We start from the raw sequence: 21,516 nt of genomic DNA on the forward strand, positions 1-21,516 counted from the left end.
CTTCTACATCAACATGTGTCCCCTCTTCTCCATGTCTCTTCTACATCAACATGTGTCCCCTCTTCTCCATGTCTCTTCTACATCAACATGTGTCCCCTCTTCTCCATGTCTCTTCTACATCAACATGTGTCCCCTCTTCTTCATGTCTCTTCTACATCAACATGTGTCCCCTCTTCTTCCATGTCTCTTCTACATCAACATGTGTCCCCTCTTCTTCAGTGTCTCTTCTACATCAACATGTGTCCCCTCTTCTTCATGTCTCTTCTACATCAACATGTGTCCCCTCTTCTTCATGTCTCTTCTACATCAACATGTGTCCCCTCTGTGGAAAGAGACTCTGAAAGTTTCAGGAACAAAGATTCTCTCTCTTTCTGTCCTGATCCATTTCTATAAAAACCTGTCTGAAAAGACATTTTCTGAATTCCTCATAGCTTGTCTGTTTCATACATCTCTCCGCTCGCCTCGCTTCGGGGATCAGCTGAAGTATTGCCCCCCGTGTTTTATCCCTCGGAAATCCCATTCAGGTACAGTAAGCTCTCTTAAAGCTGCGCAGGGAACCGAGCCCTCCAACATGCAGGAGGAAGACGTCCCCCCCCCCACATTTCACTGCTGGGTCTTCTGTTTGATTGCCTTCATGTCTGCGAGTCCGCTCACCTTGACAGGAGATATTTTAATTGCTGCAGAGATATGCAGAAAATGTATCTGGCTCTCACAAGTGGACCTGTAGTCATGTGGAAGGTATGTTTTTGCAGCTGACATTCCAACCTGATTTCTGGGGTCAATTTCTTGAACAGTAAACCCCACCTCACACACACACACACACACACACACACACACACACACACACACACACACACACACACACACACACACACACACACACACACACACACACACACACACACACACACACACACACACACACACACACACACACACACACACACACACACACACACACACACACACACACACACACACACACACACACACACACACACACACACACACACACGGCTCGGATGTGTTCGCCCATAAGCGACATGTTGCCTTATTGTCTGAATATCTCTTACGTCTTCCAGGAGCCAGGGGATCATTTGTTCTGCGTTACGATCTGTTTAACCGCAGGAATCTTGGGCAGGCCCAGATTGATCTACCCTTACAAAATGTGTCACATTAGTGTCTGAAACAATCTTCATTCTGCCTGAGAAGTGACTCATGGCTCCGGCATCGCCCCGCCAGTGTGCTTAACATGTCCACAAGCGTTTCAGCTCAGGAAGCGGGATCTCTTGTTTAATTTGTACGTCTAATTTGTGTTTTTCTAACTTTGTGGCGGTTTTCCTGTCGTCATTTCTCCCAAACATGTGTCATGGACCCATCCCAGATGATTTAGGAAGATAGTTCTGTAAATTATAAAACTACTAGGGATGTATTGCATTCCTGTGTCCTTATTGTCAGTGATGCATCTTCTAGCAGATAACTGGCCAACATAAATGACTTCATGTCAGAAGTTTTATCTGCAACATGAACGATAGCAGAATCGTGTTCGGACATCTGAAGCATCTGCAATAAAAGTCAGGCTTTGGTGTCAATCCAATAGCAATAACTTAACGTTTCTCCACTTGACAACACCCTCGGTCGATAAGAGTGAAATGCAGCCACAAGCACACAGGCTACATGTTTCTAAAATACCAAGGAGGCAACATCATCTGCAGTTGAGCTTCACTCAGTGCAAACAATCAGACAAATACAACCTGGTTCGAGTGTAGGAATACGCTGTGACAGTACACGTCCTGCATTCAAAATGTTACTCAAGTACTCAGATCTTGTACTTGAGTAAAAGTAGAAGTACTCAGATCTTGTACTTGAGTAAAAGTAGAAGTACTCAGATCTTGTACTTGAGTGAAAGTAGAAGTACTCAGATCTTCTACTTGAGTAAAAGTAGAAGTACTCAGATCTTGTACTTGAGTAAAAGTAGAAGTACTCAGATCTTGTACTTGAGTGAAAGTAGAAGTACTCAGATCTTCTACTTGAGTAAAAGTAGAAGTACTCAGCTCTTGTACTTGAGTAAAAGTAGAAGTACTCAGATCTTGTACTTGAGTGAAAGTAGAAGTACTCAGATCTTGTACTTGAGTGAAAGTAGAAGTACTCAGCTCTTGTACTTGAGTAAAAGTAGAAGTACTCAGATCTTGTACTTGAGTGAAAGTAGAAGTACTCAGATCTTGTACTTGAGTAAAAGTAGAAGTACTCAGATCTTGTACTTGAGTAAAAGTAGAGGTACTCAGATCTTGTACTTGAGTGAAAGTAGAAGTACTCAGATCTTGTACTTGAGTAAAAGTAGAAGTACTCAGATCTTGTTCTTGAGTGAAAGTAGAAGTACTCAGATCTTGTACTTGAGTAAAAGTAGAAGTACTCAGATCTTGTTCTTGAGTGAAAGTAGAAGTACTCAGATCTTGTACTTGAGTGAAAGTAGAAGTACTCAGATCTTGTACTTGAGTAAAAGTAGAAGTACTCAGATCTTGTTCTTGAGTGAAAGTAGAAGTACTCAGATCTACTTGAGTAAAAGTAGAAGTACTCAGATCTTGTACTTGAGTGAAAGTAGAAGTACTCAAATCTTGTACTTGAGTGAAAGTAGAAGTACTCAGATCTTGTACTTGAGTAAAAGTAGAAGTACTCAGATATTGTTCTTGAGTAAAAGTAGAAGTACTCAGATATTGTACTTGAGTGAAAGTAGAAGTACTCAGATCTTGTACTTGAGTAAAAGTAGAAGTATTCAGATCTTGTTCTTGAGTGAAAGTAGAAGTACTCAGATCTTGGACTTGAGTGAAAGTAGAAGTACTCAGATCTTGTTCTTGAGTGAAAGTAGAAGTACTCAGATCTACTTGAGTAAAAGTAGAAGTACTCAGATCTACTTGAGTAAAAGTAGAAGTACTCAGATCTTGTACTTGAGTAAAAGTAGAAGTACTCAGATCTACTTGAGTGAAAGTAGAAGTACTCAGATCTACTTGAGTGAAAGTAGAAGTACTCAGATCTTGTACTTGAGTAAAAGTAGAAGTACTCAGATATTGTTCTTGAGTAAAAGTAGAAGTACTCAGATCTTGTACTTGAGTGAAAGTAGAAGTACTCAGATCTTGTACTTGAGTAAAAGTAGAAGTACTCAGATCTTGTTCTTGAGTGAAAGTAGAAGTACTCAGATCTTGGACTTGAGTGAAAGTAGAAGTACTCAGATCTTGTACTTGAGTAAAAGTAGAAGTACTCAGATCTTGTTCTTGAGTGAAAGTAGAAGTACTCAGATCTTGTACTTGAGTAAAAGTAGAAGTACTCAGATCTTGTTCTTGAGTGAAAGTAGAAGTACTCAGATCTTGTACTTGAGTAAAAGTAGAAGTACTCAGATCTTGTTCTTGAGTGAAAGTAGAAGTACTCAGATCTTGTACTTGAGTAAAAGTAGAAGTACTCAGATCTACTTGAGTGAAAGTAGAAGTACTCAGATCTTGTACTTGAGTAAAAGTAGAAGTACTCAGATCTTGTACTTGAGTAAAAGTAGAAGTACTCAGATCTTGTTCTTGAGTGAAAGTAGAAGTACTCAGATCTTGTACTTGAGTAAAAGTAGAAGTACTCAGATCTTGTTCTTGAGTGAAAGTAGAAGTACTCAGATCTTGTACTTGAGTAAAAGTAGAAGTACTCAGATCTACTTGAGTGAAAGTAGAAGTACTCAGATCTTGGACTTGAGTGAAAGTAGAAGTACTCAGATCTTGTACTTGAGTAAAAGTAGAAGTACTCAGATCTTGTTCTTGAGTGAAAGTAGAAGTACTCAGATCTTGTACTTGAGTGAAAGTAGAAGTACTCAGATCTTGTACTTGAGTAAAAGTAGAAGTACTCAGATCTACTTGAGTGAAAGTAGAAGTACTCAGATCTTGTACTTGAGTAAAAGTAGAAGTACTCAGATCTTGTACTTGAGTAAAAGTAGAAGTACTCAGATATTGTTCTTGAGTAAAAGTAGAAGTACTCAGATATTGTACTTGAGTGAAAGTAGAAGTACTCAGATCTTGTACTTGAGTAAAAGTAGAAGTATTCAGATCTTGTTCTTGAGTGAAAGTAGAAGTACTCAGATCTTGGACTTGAGTGAAAGTAGAAGTACTCAGATCTTGTTCTTGAGTGAAAGTAGAAGTACTCAGATCTACTTGAGTAAAAGTAGAAGTACTCAGATCTACTTGAGTAAAAGTAGAAGTACTCAGATCTTGTACTTGAGTAAAAGTAGAAGTACTCAGATCTACTTGAGTGAAAGTAGAAGTACTCAGATCTACTTGAGTGAAAGTAGAAGTACTCAGATCTTGTACTTGAGTAAAAGTAGAAGTACTCAGATATTGTTCTTGAGTAAAAGTAGAAGTACTCAGATCTTGTACTTGAGTGAAAGTAGAAGTACTCAGATCTTGTACTTGAGTAAAAGTAGAAGTACTCAGATCTTGTTCTTGAGTGAAAGTAGAAGTACTCAGATCTTGGACTTGAGTGAAAGTAGAAGTACTCAGATCTTGTACTTGAGTAAAAGTAGAAGTACTCAGATCTTGTTCTTGAGTGAAAGTAGAAGTACTCAGATCTTGTACTTGAGTAAAAGTAGAAGTACTCAGATCTTGTTCTTGAGTGAAAGTAGAAGTACTCAGATCTTGTACTTGAGTAAAAGTAGAAGTACTCAGATCTTGTTCTTGAGTGAAAGTAGAAGTACTCAGATCTTGTACTTGAGTAAAAGTAGAAGTACTCAGATCTACTTGAGTGAAAGTAGAAGTACTCAGATCTTGTACTTGAGTAAAAGTAGAAGTACTCAGGTCTTGTACTTGAGTAAAAGTAGAAGTACTCAGGTCTTGTACTTGAGTAAAAGTAGAAGTACTCAGATCTCAAAACAATGATTTATTTGAAGATTTTCAGTCTGGCTTTAGAACACATCATAGCACAGAGACAGCTCTGGTTAAAGTTGCAAATGACATTCTAATAGCCTCAGACCAGGGACTTGTCTCTATTCTTGTTTTGCTCGATCTTAGTGCTGCATTTGATACTATCGACCATGATATCCTATTGCAAAGACTAGAGCACTTAGTTGGCATACAGGAAACTGCTTTAGGCTGGTTTAGGTCCTATCTATCTGAACGCTCTCAGTTTGTACGTGTTAACGAGGAATCTTCCACGCAAACCAAAGTTAGCCATGGAGTGCCACAGGGCTCAGTGCTCGGACCTATTTTGTTCACATTATATGTGCTTCCGTTAGGCAATATTATAAGGAATCATTCTGTAAACTTTCATTGTTATGCGGATGATACTCAACTATATTTATCAATCAAGCCTGATGAAATTAATCATCTAAATAAAATTCAAGACTGCCTTAAGGACTTAAAAACGTGGATGACCTTAAACTTTTTGATGTTAAACACGACCAAAACTGAAGTTATTGTACTTGGCCCGAAGAATCTACGAAACAAATTATCTAAAGATATACTAACTATGGATGGCATTAATTTGGCCTCCAGTGAGACTGTAAGGAATCTTGGTGTTATATTTGATCAGGATTTATCCTTTAACGCCCACATAAAATCAATTTCAAGGACCGCCTACTTCCACCCTGCGTTCCAAGAATGCAGGGTTGTTAGTTGTTCCTAGAGTCTCTAAAAGTAAAATTGGAGCCAGAGCCTTTTCTTATCAAGCTCCACATTTGTGGAATCAGCTTCCAGTTTGTGTTCGGGCGGCAGACACCCTATCCGTTTTTAAGAGTGCGCTTAAGACCTTCCTTTTTGATAAAGCTTATAGTTAGGGCTGATTAGATTCAGCCCCTAGTTTTGCTGATATAGGCTTAGTTTGTCGGGGGACATCTCACTTCTCTCTGTCTGTACCTGTGTCCTCTCATGTTCCCATTAACCCAGCTTCCCCACATGTCTTTCTTTTTGGGGTCTATATACGCCGGGATCCGGAGTCATGGATGATCCTGCGGTCCTGAGTCCTGGATCGCGAGCCCTGGATCTTGAGTCGTGGCTGTGGTCCTGGATCATCGGTCCTGGATGGATATCCTCGTGGATTCATCTTCCCATTATACACACATGCAGTTTCAAACATCTGGACTACCTATGTTGCAAATGTATTATCTTTTCAATTTACACACGGCATCTATTGCACGTCTGTCCGTCCTGGGAGAGGGATCCCTCCTCTGCTGCTCTCCCTGAAGTTTCTCCCATGTTTCCTTTAAACTGTGGGTTTTCTTCGGAAGTTTTTTCCTTGTACGATGTGAGGGTCTAAGGACAGAGGGTCTAAGGACAGAGGGTCTGAGGACAGGGGGTCTGAGGACAGGGGGTCTGAGGACAGAGGGTCTAAGGACAGAGGGTCTAAGTACAGAGGGTCTAAGGACAGAGGGTCTAAGGACAGAGGGTCTGAGGACAGAGGGTCTAAGGACAGAGGGTCTAAGGACAGGGGGTCTAAGGACAGAGGGTCTAAGGACAGAAGGTCTAAGGACAGAGGATCTAAGGACAGAGGGTGTCGTATTGTCATACTGATATTTTGTACAAACTGTGAAGTCCTCTGAGACAAATGTAACATTTGTGATATCGGGCTATAAATAAACATTGATTGATTGAGTAGCGACAGTAAAAGTAGTGATTGTGCAGTAGAAGTACAAAGAAGCATAACATGGAAATACTTTGATAAAGTACAAGTATCTCAGAAGTGTACTTAAGTACAGTACTTGAGTACATGTACTTTGTTATTTCCCACCATCAAACTAAAATGGAGGTAGATTGTGTGCGTCTGTGTCTATCCTTTCAAATGTAAAACTTCATCCGATCGATGTTCGTGTGCGATTCAAAAGCCTAATCAGGACTTTGAACAATCGCTTTAAACATATTCGTCATTGGCAATGTCCGACTTTGGCATTTGTGTTTTTTCAACAACAAGGTCGGTTCAAAAACGGTCTTGAAACACATGCAGCTCGACATCAACCGTACATCAGTTGCTCTGGTTCCCTGGCTCTAATCAGGCCCTGATGCTGCTCCATGGTGAGGCCTCACAGTAATGGAAGTTGACGCATGCCTTCTGGACAGAGCATCCAGCTTATTCTTGTGGTGTTCAGTTATGGAAACTAAGTAACAATTTGATTATGATTTATGGTCAAATGGGGAGAGGCTGGAAATACATGTTCAGGACACATTTTTCAAACATCTGATTCCTTTTATTGGAGAAATATATTTTACATTCAGTCGGTGACGTTTGTGCATTGGTCTGAGCCAAGCCCTTACAAGAAATAATGTAACAACTAAAACTGGAATGAAATTATCGGCTGCCAGACTTCCCAGTTAGTTCTGTAAATTAAAGACACGTTTCGAGGGCGACTGTACGATTTGTCTTTTTTGTTGGAAGAATGATTTGGGACATGTTTCAACGGGGACTGGTACTGTGCGACAGGTGCAAATGCATTACAGCCCAACACGCTTCCATTAGGAGAAACCACTGCCGCTTAAAAAACAATGCAAATAAAAAAACACAAATGTGCCAAAACACATGCAAATTAGGCATGACTGTCACTGGAAGAAACTCAACTAACATATATGTTTTATTGGCTTATTTTAACAACCTAGTTGACGCCATTTATACTCACAAAATACTTACTGTTGGGGAAATATGTCCCAAGGCCCATAACTGGGACCCAGCTGATCAGTTCAAGCTGTCCTGACCGAGCACACGCACACCTGTAAGCTTGGCTGCTGCTCTCAGTGTTCTGTCTCCCTGCTCCTGCCTGATGGGTCAGCTGATAGAGGTGCTATCATTCTATCTTGTTGTGCAGCATGTTGATTATTCTCTCTGAACTAAAGACACTGGGGTAGAGTTCTTCAGAGTTGACGTGGCAACTCTACCGTGAAGTCAGAACCTCTGACTCTTTGACATGTTTTGTGAATTCTCTGGCCGAAGCTCCAAATAAACCCATCAGTGTTTGACATCAGAGCTCCAGCTCTCCTCGTGTCTCTGAGTCCTGACTCCATCAGAGCTCCAGCTCTCCTCGTGTCTCTGAGTCCTGACTCCATCAGAGCTCCAGCTCTCCTCGTGTCTCTGAGTCCTGACTCCATCAGAGCTCCAGCTCTCCTCGTGTCTCTCTGAGTCCTGACTCCATCAGAGCTCCAGCTCTCCTCGTGTCTCTGAGTCCTGACTCCATCAGAGCTCCAGCTCTCCTCGTGTCTCTGAGTCCTGACTCCATCAGAGCTCCAGCTCTCCTCGTGTCTCTGAGTCCTGACTCCATCAGAGCTCCAGCTCTCCTCGTGTCTCTCTGAGTCCTGACTCCATCAGAGCTCCAGCTCTCCTCGTGTCTCTGAGTCCTGACTCCATCAGAGCTCCAGCTCTCCTCGTGTCTCTCTGAGTCCTAACTCCATCAGAGCTCCAGCTCTCCTCGTGTCTCTGAGTCCTGACTCCTCGTGTCTCTGAGTCCTGACTCCATCAGAGCTCCAGCTCTCCTCGTGTCTCTGAGTCCTGACTCCATCAGAGCTCCAGCTCTCCTCGTGTCTCTGAGTCCTGACTCCATCAGAGCTCCAGCTCTCCTCGTGTCTCTGAGTCCTGACTCCATCAGAACTCCAGCTCTCCTCGTCTCTCTGAGTCCTGACTCCAATTGCTTCAGAAGTTTCCCCCACACCTGTAATTATGAAACGGACTCACAGTGACGGTCGGCTAACTTCATAATCCTGAACGTCAACAAGCACTCAGGTCCCAGCTGTGTGCTCCACTTTATTGTTTCCTTGTGTTTTGAGTTTCTTGCAGCGTTTCATAAATGTGGCGCTTTCAGTAAATGCTGCTCGTGTTTCGTAAAAGTCGGTGAAGACGTTTCCTCATTTGCAGTCAGGTGTGTTGGGCTGTCGTAGCGTGATTACATGTATGCTACTGTACTTGTACACACCTTAAAACAAACTTAAGTTTCATTGCAAGTAAAACAATCGAATATAGCGCTGTGTGTCATCGGCGTATTAAGAAAACATTGTTTTGATGATAACCTAAACTATGTGAGCACATGACTGAACACTATTATTGAGAGATAACAGGGCTAGAAGAAGCCATATAAAGCAATAAGTGGATACCTCACAAATTCTAAGGTATAAAATCAAGACAGAGCGAAAGATAAATGCCACAAAAGTCTTTTTAAAGATGTGAACTGATATGGTTTCTCTTACACTCGATAGCAACCAAAACTAATTATAGGTAGAGTCCAGATCGGTTCAATAATAAGATATAAATAGGCATTTTGAATTCATTGTTTCATGTTGTCATTCCAGGTTAAAGGTGGGGTAGGTAAGTTTGAGAAACCGGCTCGAGTGCGCTAGAATTTGAAAATACGCAACCGGAAAAAATCTGCCACTTCCTCACAGAGCCCCGCCTCCAACACACAGGAATGCGCACATGACCAATGAGGGCACGAGGTAAGTTTGTGCACAGGTGGAAGGCTGACAGGCAGGTAGGCCATCCAGTTACTTTAGCCGGCTCAGATGATTGGTCGAGCTTTTTACAGCGCCACGGCTTCCACTGATTAAATATTTTTTGAATGTATTTTAAGTAGAGCCGGAACTCGATTAAAAATTGTAATCTAATTAATTAGAGGCTTTGTAATTAATTAATCGCATTTTTAATCAAATATACACATTTGACCTGAGAACAGTGAGAAGCAGTTTCCACATGGACCTTACTCCAGGTGGTCTACAGTCGAGTGCAGTCCAGTGAGCCAGGGAGCTGGTTATCCTCTCAGACGTGGACTGACTCATCCTGGCCCTGAAACCAGTCGTCTGGTTGAGTGTGGGTTGGGTCAGGGTGTGGTTCCTTGCACTCGGAGTCGGGCTAACTGCTACATGCTAGCTGCTACACGCTAGCTGCTACATGCTAGCTGCTACATGCTAACTGCTACATGCTAGCTGCTACATGCTTTGCATTTAGGTGATACTTTAGGCTTGATGTGCTGCGGCTCTTATCGACGCTTCCATCCGTCCGTTTTTTAAAACAAAATGTCCCATCCACGGGGCCGACCGAAGCGGTCTCATCAGCTTGTTCGTTCATGTTTGACTATTGATCACCGTGGTTTGTTGTTGTTTGAAGTCCCATGCTGAAGTCATGAACGTTAGTTGGTGCTCCAGTATAATCGGTACGCCGGAAACTCATCCAGTGAGAAACGTTCCGCTGTGCAAAAATAATTTTTTTTGTGTAATTAATTAATCTTAATTAACGCGTTAAAGTCCCGGCCCTAATTTTTTGTCAAAGCACTTCAGGTATTCATGGCTATCGGGACGTTAAGAGCATTCCATGGAATATAACAAAAAGTGTATCTCGAGCCGGTTTCTGAAACGTACCTACCCCACCTTTAAGTTGAGCTAATAAATCTAATTGTATCGCAGTGTGTGTTTCTCCCACAGAGAACATCAGTCTGCGGCAGGATCCAGATGCACCAATCAGACACGCCGACTGTTCGGTCAAAGAGTTTAAACAACTACACGATAGAGCTTAATTGGATGTTATTTTATATTTAAAAGCAAAGACAGGACTTTATCTGAAATCCACAATGTGAATAGTGTGTGATGTTCAGGTATGTAGGGTAACTGCACTGAGAACAAGAGAAGAGGAAGGATCAGGGAGGAATTTAAAAGGAGGAGAAAGGAAGCAGCAGAAATAAGCGAGAGGTGAGACGAGTGTGAAAGAAGGAGAGAAGGAGGGAGGGGATTGAGCCGAGTGTGAGAATGAGTGAACATGCAGACGCAGGGTGGGAGGGGAAGACGGCATGACAGAAAGAGAGGTGGTGGCAGTGAGTGAGTGAGAGATGGGCAGGAGGTATAAAGAGAGGGAGGGAGTCGTATAAGAGAGGCAGCCATAGAGGGAGAGGTGGCAGTCGATCATCCTCCTCTCTGCCTCACCATGCTCACGCTGCAGATGTGGACTGTTACGTCTCTGACTCTTATTCTCCTGGCATCTGTGGAAGGTAGGACACAACCATGCGTACTACGTGTGTGTGAGAGAGCGAGTGTGAGAGTGTGTGTGTGTGTGTACCCTGCAGGTGGACAGCAAAAGAGAGCGATGGCGAAGACAGAAAAGAGGGATAGCAGCAGCAGCATGTAAACAGAGAGGCAGCAGGATGAGCATCTCAAAACAAACAACACAGTGTGTGTGTGTGTGTGTGTGTGTGTGTGTGTGTGTGTGTGTGTGTGTGTGTGTGTGTGTGTTTGTGTGTGTGTGTGTGTGTGTGTGTATACGTGTGTGTGTGTGTGTGTGTGTGTGTGTGTGTGTGTATACGTGTGTGTGTATGTGTGTGTGTGTGTATACGTGTGTGTGTGTGTGTGCGCGTGTGTACGTGTGTGTGTGTGTATACGTGTGTGTATGTGTGTGCGTGTGTACGTGTGTGTACGTGTGTGTGTGTGTGTGTGTGTGTGTGTGTGTGTGTGTGTGTCTGCGTGTGTGTATATGTGTGCGTGTGCGTGTGTGTGTGTGTGTGTGGTGTGGTGTGTGCGTGTGTGTGTGTGTGTGCGTGTACGTGTGTGTATATGTGTGCGTGTGTGTGTGGTGTGTGTGTGTGTTGTGGCAGCGTGGATCTGAATCATGTGTGGCAGCACTGTCCTCGTTGACAGCTCTCCCTGCTGCTTCCATCACACTTCCATTTGTTTACACATTTGCTTTGGACGAACAGGCAACATGGCACACACTCCACACACTCCACACACTCCACCTCTCTTTCTCTCACTTCCCTGTCTCTCGTTTCACTGCCAGGGTAGTATGTTTGCAGCACAATGGGATGCCATTGTAATTCCTCTGACATTCTTGTGTGTAATTGTGTGTATCCACGTGTGTGTGTGTGTGTGTGTGTGTGTGTGTGTGTGTGTGTGTGTGTGTGTGTGTGTGTGTGTGTGTGTGTGTGTGTGTGTGTGTGTGTGTGTGTGTGTGTGTGTGTGTGTGTGTGTGTGTGTGTGTGTGTGTGTGTGTGTGTGTGTGTGTGTGTGTGTGTGTGTGTGTGTGTGTGTGTGTGTGTGTGTGTGTGTGTGTGTGTGTGTGTGTGTGTGTGTGTGTGTGTGTGTGTGTGTGTGTGTGTGTGTGTGTGTGTGTGTGCCTCTTGATGGAACTGAAGCTGTCTCACTCTCTGGTAACTTCCCCATATTGACTTCATAGCGTCTCAAACATGAGGCTGTTCAGTAAATATGAATTAAAAAGGTTTCTGTATCTCGTGTCCTTTGTATTTGAGCAATAATGCAGACTGTGGGAAACTTGTGTGGCTGTCAAGATGTTTTTTTCTCACTTGAGACACAAATATTTCCACTTCGAGAACCTGGTGAAGTAAAGCTATAAAAAGGTGTGAATTAAACGCAGGAAGCCAACAGAAATAATTGAGGACAGGAACGTCTCTATAAAACTGTTAATTGCTTTTGTTTAACACCTTATGTGTTTTGCTCTTGCCCCCCCCCCCCCCAGGTAAAGGTGTGCAGATGCAGAGGGATGTCCAGTGCTGCATGTTGTACTCCCAGGGCAAGGTGCGCACCAAAGACGTGTTGCGGTTTGAGGTGCAGACGGAGGGGCCCGACTGCAGTATACAAGCCATCATGCAAGTATTCCAACTATCCACTCCTGGAGCGACAGAGCAATCTGCAGGCATGGAAAGTATGCCTCTCATTAGACGAGGGCAGAGCTGAGAGACATTGTCATCTTTCCAGGTCATGTTGTTATGGCAGGGCTCGGAGCGGCGTTTGCCAAGGAAGTAAGAAAGGAAATATGTGGGAATAACAAGCCATCTGAAAATACCTTCCGAGCCAGCTGAGCCCCGCCGCGGCCGGCCACTCCGAACAGCAGGCTTTAGTTAAAGTAACCACTCTGCATTGTGATACCTATTGTCTCCAGCAGGGCGGGGAACTCTGATGTAGGAGCTTGTTTTCCGTTCTTATAGAGTGGATACAGAAAGAAGTTCCTTTGGTCTTCTATTTATCAGCGAGGCTGCCACAATGTGTTCATGTTTCTTCACGTTTCCTCAGTTCGACTTCTTCCTAACATCGTTTGACTTTATTTCCTGTCACGTTACAGAAGACCACTGAGACAAATGTAACATTTGTGATATTGGGCTATATAAATAAACATTGATTGATTGATTGATTGAGAAGGTCGTGATTCAGACCTGACGGGTGTCTTTTTAGTCGTCCACATTATTGCTGGTTCATTGTTTTTGTTGCCAATCTAGTGTTTCTGGAAACCTTGTACTGCCACCCCGTGTTGTGTAAATAACCATTGTGTGTTTGTTTTGATAGTATTTACACGAAGAAGGCGGTGAAGTGTGCAGACCCCAGAGACCGGAAGGTGAAGAGGTTGCTGAGGAAGCTCCTGCAGAGGCAGAGAACCAAAGCCCGCCGGACCATGTGGCTTCTTCCTCACGACAACCTGCCCGTCATGACGGAGGTAATGGGACCGCCAGGAACACACAATATGTTCAATGTAATCCAGTGGTGTAAAGTAACTAAGTACATTTACTCAATTACTGAACTTAAGTTTAATTTGAGGGACTTTACTTGGGTATTTCCATGTTGTGCTACTGTGTACTTCTACTCCAAAATCAGAGGTAAATGGTGTACTTCTACTCCACTACATGTATTTAATACCTTTAGTTACTTCACAGATCTGGATGAATAATGTGAAATCTAATCAAGTGTTGAATCAGACTTTAGTTCCACCTGGAGTAAATCCACCAGCTACCCTGCAGTCTACAAAGTACTTCAGACTAGCTGCACCTTCACCAGCTACCCTGCAGTCTACAAAGTACTTCAGACTAGCTGCACCTTCACCAGCTACCCTGCAATCTACAAAGTACTTCAGACTAGCTGCACCTTCACCAGCTACCCTGCAGTCTACAAAGTACTTCAGACTAGCTGCACCTTCACCAGCTTAGAGAACACTTTCATGGTCAATCACTGCTTTTACTGTCGCTACTTTCACTATATTTTGATGAGAATACTTTTCTACTTTCACTTGAGGAACATTTTGAATGCAGGACTTTTGGAACAGAGTATTCCTACACTCTGGTACTTCTACTTTTACTCAAGTACAAGATCTGAGTACTTCTACTTTTACTCAAGTACAAGATCTGAGTACTTCTACTTTTACTCAAGTACATGATCTGACTACTTCTACTTTTACTCAAGTACAAGATCTGAGTACTTCTACTTTTACTCAAGTACAAGATCTGAGTACTTCTACTTTTACTCAAGTACAAGATCTGAGTACTTCTACTTTTACTCAAGTACAAGATCTGAGTACTTCTACTTTTACTCAAGTACAAGATCTGAGTACTTCTACCTTTACTCAAGTACAAGATCTGAGTACTTCTACTTTTACTACAGTACAATATCTTAGTACTTCTACTTTTACTAAAGTACTAGGTCTGAGTACTTCTACTTTTACTCAAGTACAAGATCTGAGTACTTCTTCTACCCCTGATTAATACCATAAATGTAATCAAATCAAATTGATCCATTGATTTGATTTAATATACTTTATTAATCCCTCGTGGGGAAATGGTTTCTCTGCATTCGACCCATCCTAGTGTTAGGAGCAGTGGGCTGCCATTTTGAACGGCGCCCGGGGAGCAGTGTGGGGAACGGTGCCTTGCTCAGGGACACCTCGGTAGCACTTGGTCTTGCCGGGACTTGAACTGGTGACCTTCCAGTTGCCAAGCCAAGTCCCTATCGACCTCGCCCCAGAAAATCTAAGCTATCTTTGGTTGTTTTATGATATTAAGTGAGTCTTACATTTCCTCCTCTTGTGTTTATCAGGACAAGAAAGATAACTGGGCGGCTCTGAATGTGGAGTGATGGAGGGCCGTCAAGTACGGAGGAAAACTCATAGTCATAAGTACGTTTGTTTCAGTGCAAGGAATTCATGTGTGAAAGGTACCTCTGTCAAATGTCTAATCCCACATGTATGCTTACCTTTCCGCAGGCCAAGTAAACTTTCAGCAGCTCGTCATCTTTCCGCGGCGCAGCCTGCTGACTCCAGTCGTCTCGTGTCTCTATCTCTTCACTATCTGTCTCCCGGGGACCAGACCTGGGCAGCAATATATTTAAATGGCTTTAGATATTTAAACATGAACTCTGCTTGAAATATTCCCAAACACATGGCTGGGACAGTCTCAACAGAGGAGTATATTTACATGTAAGATAATTGATTTTGTTTTTAAATGGCGCATACTGTTATTGGCCTGGAAGCGTTTCTGCAACATAACTTCTGGAGGCCGATGTGGAAAAATGTGTAATTAAGCAACAGGCAGTGATATTTATAGAATATTGTACATCAGCAAGACTATATACTTATGTGTGACATGTATACCTTCAGTAATGTGTTTTTTAAAACTGCACAGGGTAAAGTAGGTGGGGGTTTGTCCATGGGTGTGCAGAATATCGGGGAAAGTTTCTCTAATAATTGATTTGCACTTTGTTTGGCTAAACCCAGGTTATAGTTGTCTTAAAGTTTGAAAATTATTCTTCAGGCTTTGACCTGATGTATTTGACTGTTAAACAGGTGAGATCAAAGTGGGGTCAGAGAGAATTCACCTGCATACAACTTCCTGTCACTTAAAGATAAAATGTTCCTGCTATTTTGTCCACTCTGTATATTTAATGTTTGTAAACCAAGCATGAAATCAGCGTCCATTGTTTAAGATGAGGCCCTCAGACTAGAGATTTCAATATATACGCATTCGCAGTTTACACGTGTCTTTTCCACCAATAGTTTGTCACTAAACTATGCCAAAGTATTCATAATTAAATTCACCACATGGCAAGGCTGTTACAACTTAGAGGGCTCAATTGTGTGTAACACACAAGTATTGTCGAAGAATGCACTGTATGTTAAAACACAGTATCTCAAGTGAACTATTTTATTAATTAATCTGAAATAATAACAAAAACTGTTTTTTCTGGTTATCTTTTGTGTCTCTGTGTGTCTTTTTATTACAAAGTACACTTTTATTTAGCTGTCTGGCAGGTGAGTGGAGAAGGACCCACATGTCAATAGATGAGGCAGACTGTGACAGAATTTAAAGCAACATTATGCAGATTCTTACAATTCAATTCTCGCCACTGTTGTAAATGGCAAATATTACTTTGCTAACAGTCAATAATCAAGCAAGTACAACCAGACAAAGCAAGTTAGCTAATTTGACTTACCTGGCTCCATTGCGAGCTCCTCGGGTTATGATGTGGGCCGACATCGGTCCTGGTCCTGAAAACTTCTTTATCCAAGCTCCTGTGCTAACGGTGTAAACACAAACACTCCCCTGGTGCTAGCGCCCAGTCCTGCTAGCATTGCTAACTGAGCTAACTAGCTGAAAGCAGCTATTGTTAGCAGCAGTTAGCAGTTAGCAGTTGGCAGTTAGTGGTTGGCAGTTAGTGGCTGTTAGTAGTTGGCAGTTAGTAGTTGGCTGTTAGCAGTTAGTAGTTAGCAGTTGGCTGTTGGCAGTTGGCTGTTGGTAGTTGGCTGTTGGTAACTTTGGCAGTTATTTGGCTGTTAGCAGTTAGTAGTTAGCAGTTGGCTGTTGGCTGTTGGTAGTTGGCTGTTGGTAACTTTGGCAGTTATTTGGCTGTTAGCAGTTAGTAGTTAGCAGTTGGCTGTTGGCAGTTGGTAGTTGGCTGTTGGTAACTTTGGCAGTTATTTGGCAGTTAGTAGTTGGCTGTTAGTAACTTTGGCAGTTATTTGGCAGTTAGTAGTTGGCTGTTAGTAACTTTGGCAGTTAGTAGTTGACTGTTAGTATAGTTGGCAGTTAGTAGTTGGCTGTTAGTATAGTTGGCAGTTAGTAGTTAGCAGTTAGTAGTTGGCTGTTAGTAGTTGGCTGTTAGTATAGTTGGCAGTTAGTAGTTGGCTGTTAGTAGTTGGCAGTTAGTGTTACTTTAGCAACAAGAAAAGTTTTTTAGCAAAGAAAGACTGCAATAGATAAATGATTTACAATCTGACAACTGACTGGTAAAAAGGGACTGTTGTATGTGATTCAGGGCTGATGAGGAATAACTGCAGGTGTGGAGAGGGGGGCGGGGAAACTCAGGTGAGGAGACCAAGGTAGGTAAAGAGCAGATTACTTTGTAGGCATCTGGTGGCCAGGTTAAGAATAACACTTTAAGGGTGTGGAAAAGTGAAAATATGTCGCATGATATTGCAACATTCAACAACTATTGAAATGAAATTTGGTACAGACACTCATGTGTAAGAGGAACCATAATTAATTAACGTTTAATTTAGCAGTGTCATCAGGTATATTTTTGGTTATTTCCATGCCTATAGTTGGGTTAATGCGAAAAAGACATAGGCCTATGTCAAACTAATAACAGCTGTGGGCAACTTTGTGTTTAACTTTATAGTCAAACTTAGTATTTTTTAAATCATTTTACTTACTGTTTATTTACAGTAGCCTATATTTTTTTAGCATTGTATTAGTTGTTTGGAGCATTAAAGCATGCCTTTAGCATTTGCTTCCAAAAATGCTAACATGCATGGCTGTGTAGACCAACTGTTGCTTGGAATTAAGAAAATTAGAAAAAAAATTTTTTAACCCTTGTTTACTTAAAGTTGAGTACTCTTTCCTACATGTGAATGAAGAAAACTAGGTACTACGTTTTCTGTAAATTCATCAGTAAGTGAGCGTTTCAAAAGACAGCTTTGCAACGTAAGATTCTCCAAAAACAGCAGAAAGTTTTGACGTGAATTTATGTAATTATTTTACAATTCAAACAATTTTTCCCATATTTAATTTTACCCAGGTGTCTCTGAGCTTCTGGACATATCCTCCACCAGGGGTAGCCACACACACAATAACAAGCACTTCAGTTCAATTCCTGAGCCATTTATTTGTCACATTTTTTTCATAAGCTGACAATCAAAACGTAGAGCTTGTTACTGAAATAACACCAAACTTCAAAACTAAAGACAGGTCTCTAGTGAGCTTACATGTGACACACATTAAGAGGAGCTTTAAATGCTATCTAACTTTCAAAATAATACACTACAATTCGCTCTAAAACTATCAACACCAAAAGGCATAAAGCAACTTTCTCAGGGCGTTCACAAACTGTCTTCACCTTTTCACACAACAATCAAACAATCATAAGCTTGCAATATATACTATGTATCATTCCAGTGCAAATATAACAAAATTAAATGTTAATTAAAAAGCAAAACACACACAGGCAGGTGGACAGGTGTCTAAAAGTCCTCTGAGGTTCAATGACATTGAAACTACAGGTGTTATTACTTTATAAATCAGTGAAAAAGACATCTAGTTACGGATAAATCAAACTTTAAGTAGAAAAACAAGACATTTTACCAAAGAGAAAAGAAAGTTTTGCACATTCATTGTTGGATAATTTCTACTAAATTAACTTTGGCAGGTATTCCTGTAAAATGACTGTAAAGCAGAACAGTCTTTTACCGATAAAAAAGCAATAGCACCGAGGAAATACACACGAGTATAATATAAAGCACTGAGTGGAAAACACAAGTCACTATATCAACTCTCCTTCACCTCAACCTTTAACATTGTTTAAGTACATTCAAAATTGTACAGTTAACTTGTGCAAGCAAACTTAAATAAGAAAAAATATATTAAAAAAACCAAGACTGAAGTATTTACATCCTGCTGGTTTTTCTCCGTTGAGTATTTCTGCGTGTCGCACTGAAGCTCCATATCTAGAGGTAGTCGTAGTGAGAAGGAGTTTGTGTTAAGTCATGCGATGCAACAAGCATATTCAAATCCGCTCTTAATTTACGAATGGTGGCGTTTCTCTACAGTCCTACTCAAACACTGACACTGGAGCTTATGCTGCTTTGACTTATCGTAAATTATGCACATTTTTGAAAACATGATGACGTTTAAGGACTATGTGAAAACTGTGTTGCTGAAATTGATGTAAAACAGTCATCAAATACCTCCAAATAACTGGCACTGCAGGCAAAGGGAAATGTTAGTATAGGCATTATGTGTAACTGTTCCTTGAAGACTTGAAGAAAGGATTTCATCTGATAACTTCAAACCCGAAGCCATTGGCAGATTAGACCATGAACTATTATTTCTTTCAGACTATCCCTGCACGTCAACCTCCGATCTAAACTTGGTGCATGGATCCCTCGTAGCTCTCGTCTTCACATCGTGGTCTCGCTGTTGCGGTGGTTGAGCGAGTCGTTCTCCTGACAGATGAGCTGGTAGGGCTTCTCGTTCTCCTCGATCACAGAGTTGCACACGTCGGCGTCCTGACTCTGCAGCTCTTTACGGGAAAGATGCTCCACGATGCCCGCACCCAGAGAGTCCCCCAGCACGTTGGTGGTGGTGCGCAGGCGGTCCCTACAAAGAGAGGGGGTCAGGAGAAGATGAATGTACAGGGGATGTGTACGGATAGGGAACATGTTGATGTACATCTGCTTTATGATCTACTGCTAAATTAGAACCATCCAGATCTCCCAGGTCTTCAGGTCTGCTTTCTGCGTCCCCAGAGTCAGAACCAAGCATGGGGAAGTTCAGTTATTATGCCAACACAGTCTCACGGCATTTCGTGTTATAGTCACGAAATTAATCTATTGATTCACCAACACAATTTTTTTCGTGTCACACAGAACGATTTTAAAAGCAATGTAAATAATAACAAATTAGAAGGAAAAACTGATTTAAAAAAATACAGATTCCAGTATTCTGAGGCTCTGAGCCATTTATTTTCCTCGCAGATGGCAAAAAGACTCTGACATTATACTATTTAAAATAAAAGGGATAGGCTTAGGGTAAGATATTGAGTAAGAACATGTTTTTATGAACCACACAGCTTCTGGTCTTCCAAGACCTGTCACAGTCTGCTTTCTCACTCACCTATTTTCTGCATTAACTTTCCTTAGTCACCTGGTAGTCACACCCTGTCTCTCTCTCTCTCTCTCTGTTACACCCTGTCTCTCTCTCTCTCTGTTACACCCTGTCTCTCTCTCTCTCTGTTACACCCATCAGCTCCATTAGTATTTAGGCCCACTTCACTTTCACCTCAGGGCCATATCGTACTTTGCAGCATGCCAGTCTTTCCCGCATTACCATTCAGATTGCTCTCCCGGTTTCGACCCGGTCTGTCCCTGACCAGCCTGCCTCGCCTGCTCCCTGACCCGGTCTGTCCCTGACCAGCCTGCCTCGCCTGCTCCCTGACCCGGTCTGTCCCTGCGACTCCCGTCCTGCTTTCTCCTGGAACCCTCGCCTGTCTCCTACCAGCCCTTTGCCTACTATCTGCCGTGTTGTCTCCTACCAGCCTACTGCCTTCAATAAAGCTGGTTACCGACTATCCCTGGTTTCCCGTGTTCTGCATTTTGGTCCTCAGCTCGTTTGTGACAAGACCTGACTGGACAGAAAGAAGTGGTGCAAGCACGAAACATACTACCAATAGAAATACATTGCTTTTAAAATCGTTCTGTGTGACATGCAAAAATCGTGTTATTGAACACGATTAAATTAATTTCGTGACTATAACACGAAATGCCGTGAGACTGGGTTGCATTATGCTCCAAATATCTGGAGCAAACTCCCAGAAACCTGCAGGTCCGCTGCAACTCTGACTACTTTTAAATCCAGGCTGAAGACTTTTCTTTTTGCCGCTGCTTTTAATTGAACTATTCATATCTCATATCTCGCACTGCACTGTAACTTGGATTCATGTACCTGTGTTATTCATGTGTTATTATCTTTGCTTTTAAATGAGTGTTTTAAAATGCCATTTTATAATATGTTTATGGCGCACTATTTCTTAGTGTCTTTCATTTTTGTAAAGCACTTTGAATTGCCTTGTGTTGAAAGGTGCTATATAAACGTGCCTTATACACAGGTTAAAATGTAAATGATAATGTAGAAATGCTTTAAAATGTATTATAAAACGGACAAGTCAAATCAAGCAATCCGATTGGTTCTTAGCCGTGATATAATGAGCGTATATCACGGGTAGAATTGTAGTTACTTTTCACAACAAGTCAGTATCCCTCCGCGTCTGAGAAAAAACTACAACCGTTACAGCTGTTACATTACATCTGAAACTAACTAACTAATTAACAAAGCTTAAGATGGAAACATTTAAGGTTAACTTGGACCTCCGGGGTGGCCTCACTGTGGAGGAGTGGGTTGAGGAGTGCCTATCTCCAGAAAGCACCTAAACGACGACATGCAGAGCTACGTGAAGAGCAGGTAGACCAACTGGAGAAGTGCCACCATTCAAAAGCTTTCTGATGCGGGTCTTGAAACAAAGCAGAGACATGATGAGCGTTAGTGGCCACAGGTGCGAAAGCTCTCTCCAGAGCTGCTGGAAGCCCAATCTCGGGGACCGGAGAAAGTGGAGCAATATTCTCGCCACGCCGAGCAACAGCCAGAACAACCTCAACAAGTAACCTCGTAAGCCATGCTACTGATGCTGGACAGGTTTTCAGTGGCTGCACAACAAACGGCAACATACAAATTAATGTAAATAAATAGCCAAATAATGGATCAACGCTCTCTGTCTA

At 42.0% G+C, this 21,516-nt stretch overlaps 2 protein-coding genes across 2 annotated transcripts; one reads left to right on the forward strand and one right to left on the reverse strand.

The window, feature by feature from the left end:
• The first annotated feature begins 10,799 nt into the window (after positions 1–10,799).
• Positions 10,800–15,938, forward strand: LOC117441913 (C-C motif chemokine 20). Its single transcript, XM_034077930.1, has 5 exons — positions 10,800–10,969; positions 12,448–12,577; positions 13,272–13,419; positions 14,790–14,868; positions 14,956–15,938. Exons 1-4 carry the CDS (start codon positions 10,906–10,908, stop codon positions 14,826–14,828), a joined length of 381 nt encoding a protein of 126 aa, XP_033933821.1. The 5' UTR covers positions 10,800–10,905; the 3' UTR covers positions 14,829–14,868; positions 14,956–15,938.
• Positions 15,939–17,829: 1,891 nt separating this feature from the next.
• Positions 17,830–19,416, reverse strand: LOC117441912 (excitatory amino acid transporter 1-like). Its single transcript, XM_034077929.2, has one exon. It carries the CDS (start codon positions 19,414–19,416, stop codon positions 19,144–19,146), a length of 273 nt encoding a protein of 90 aa, XP_033933820.1. The 3' UTR covers positions 17,830–19,143.
• Positions 19,417–21,516: the final 2,100 nt, after the last annotated feature.

Source organism: Pseudochaenichthys georgianus, unplaced genomic scaffold (assembly GCF_902827115.2).
Source record: "Pseudochaenichthys georgianus unplaced genomic scaffold, fPseGeo1.2 scaffold_2148_arrow_ctg1, whole genome shotgun sequence".
Lineage (NCBI taxonomy): Eukaryota > Metazoa > Chordata > Actinopteri > Perciformes > Channichthyidae > Pseudochaenichthys > Pseudochaenichthys georgianus.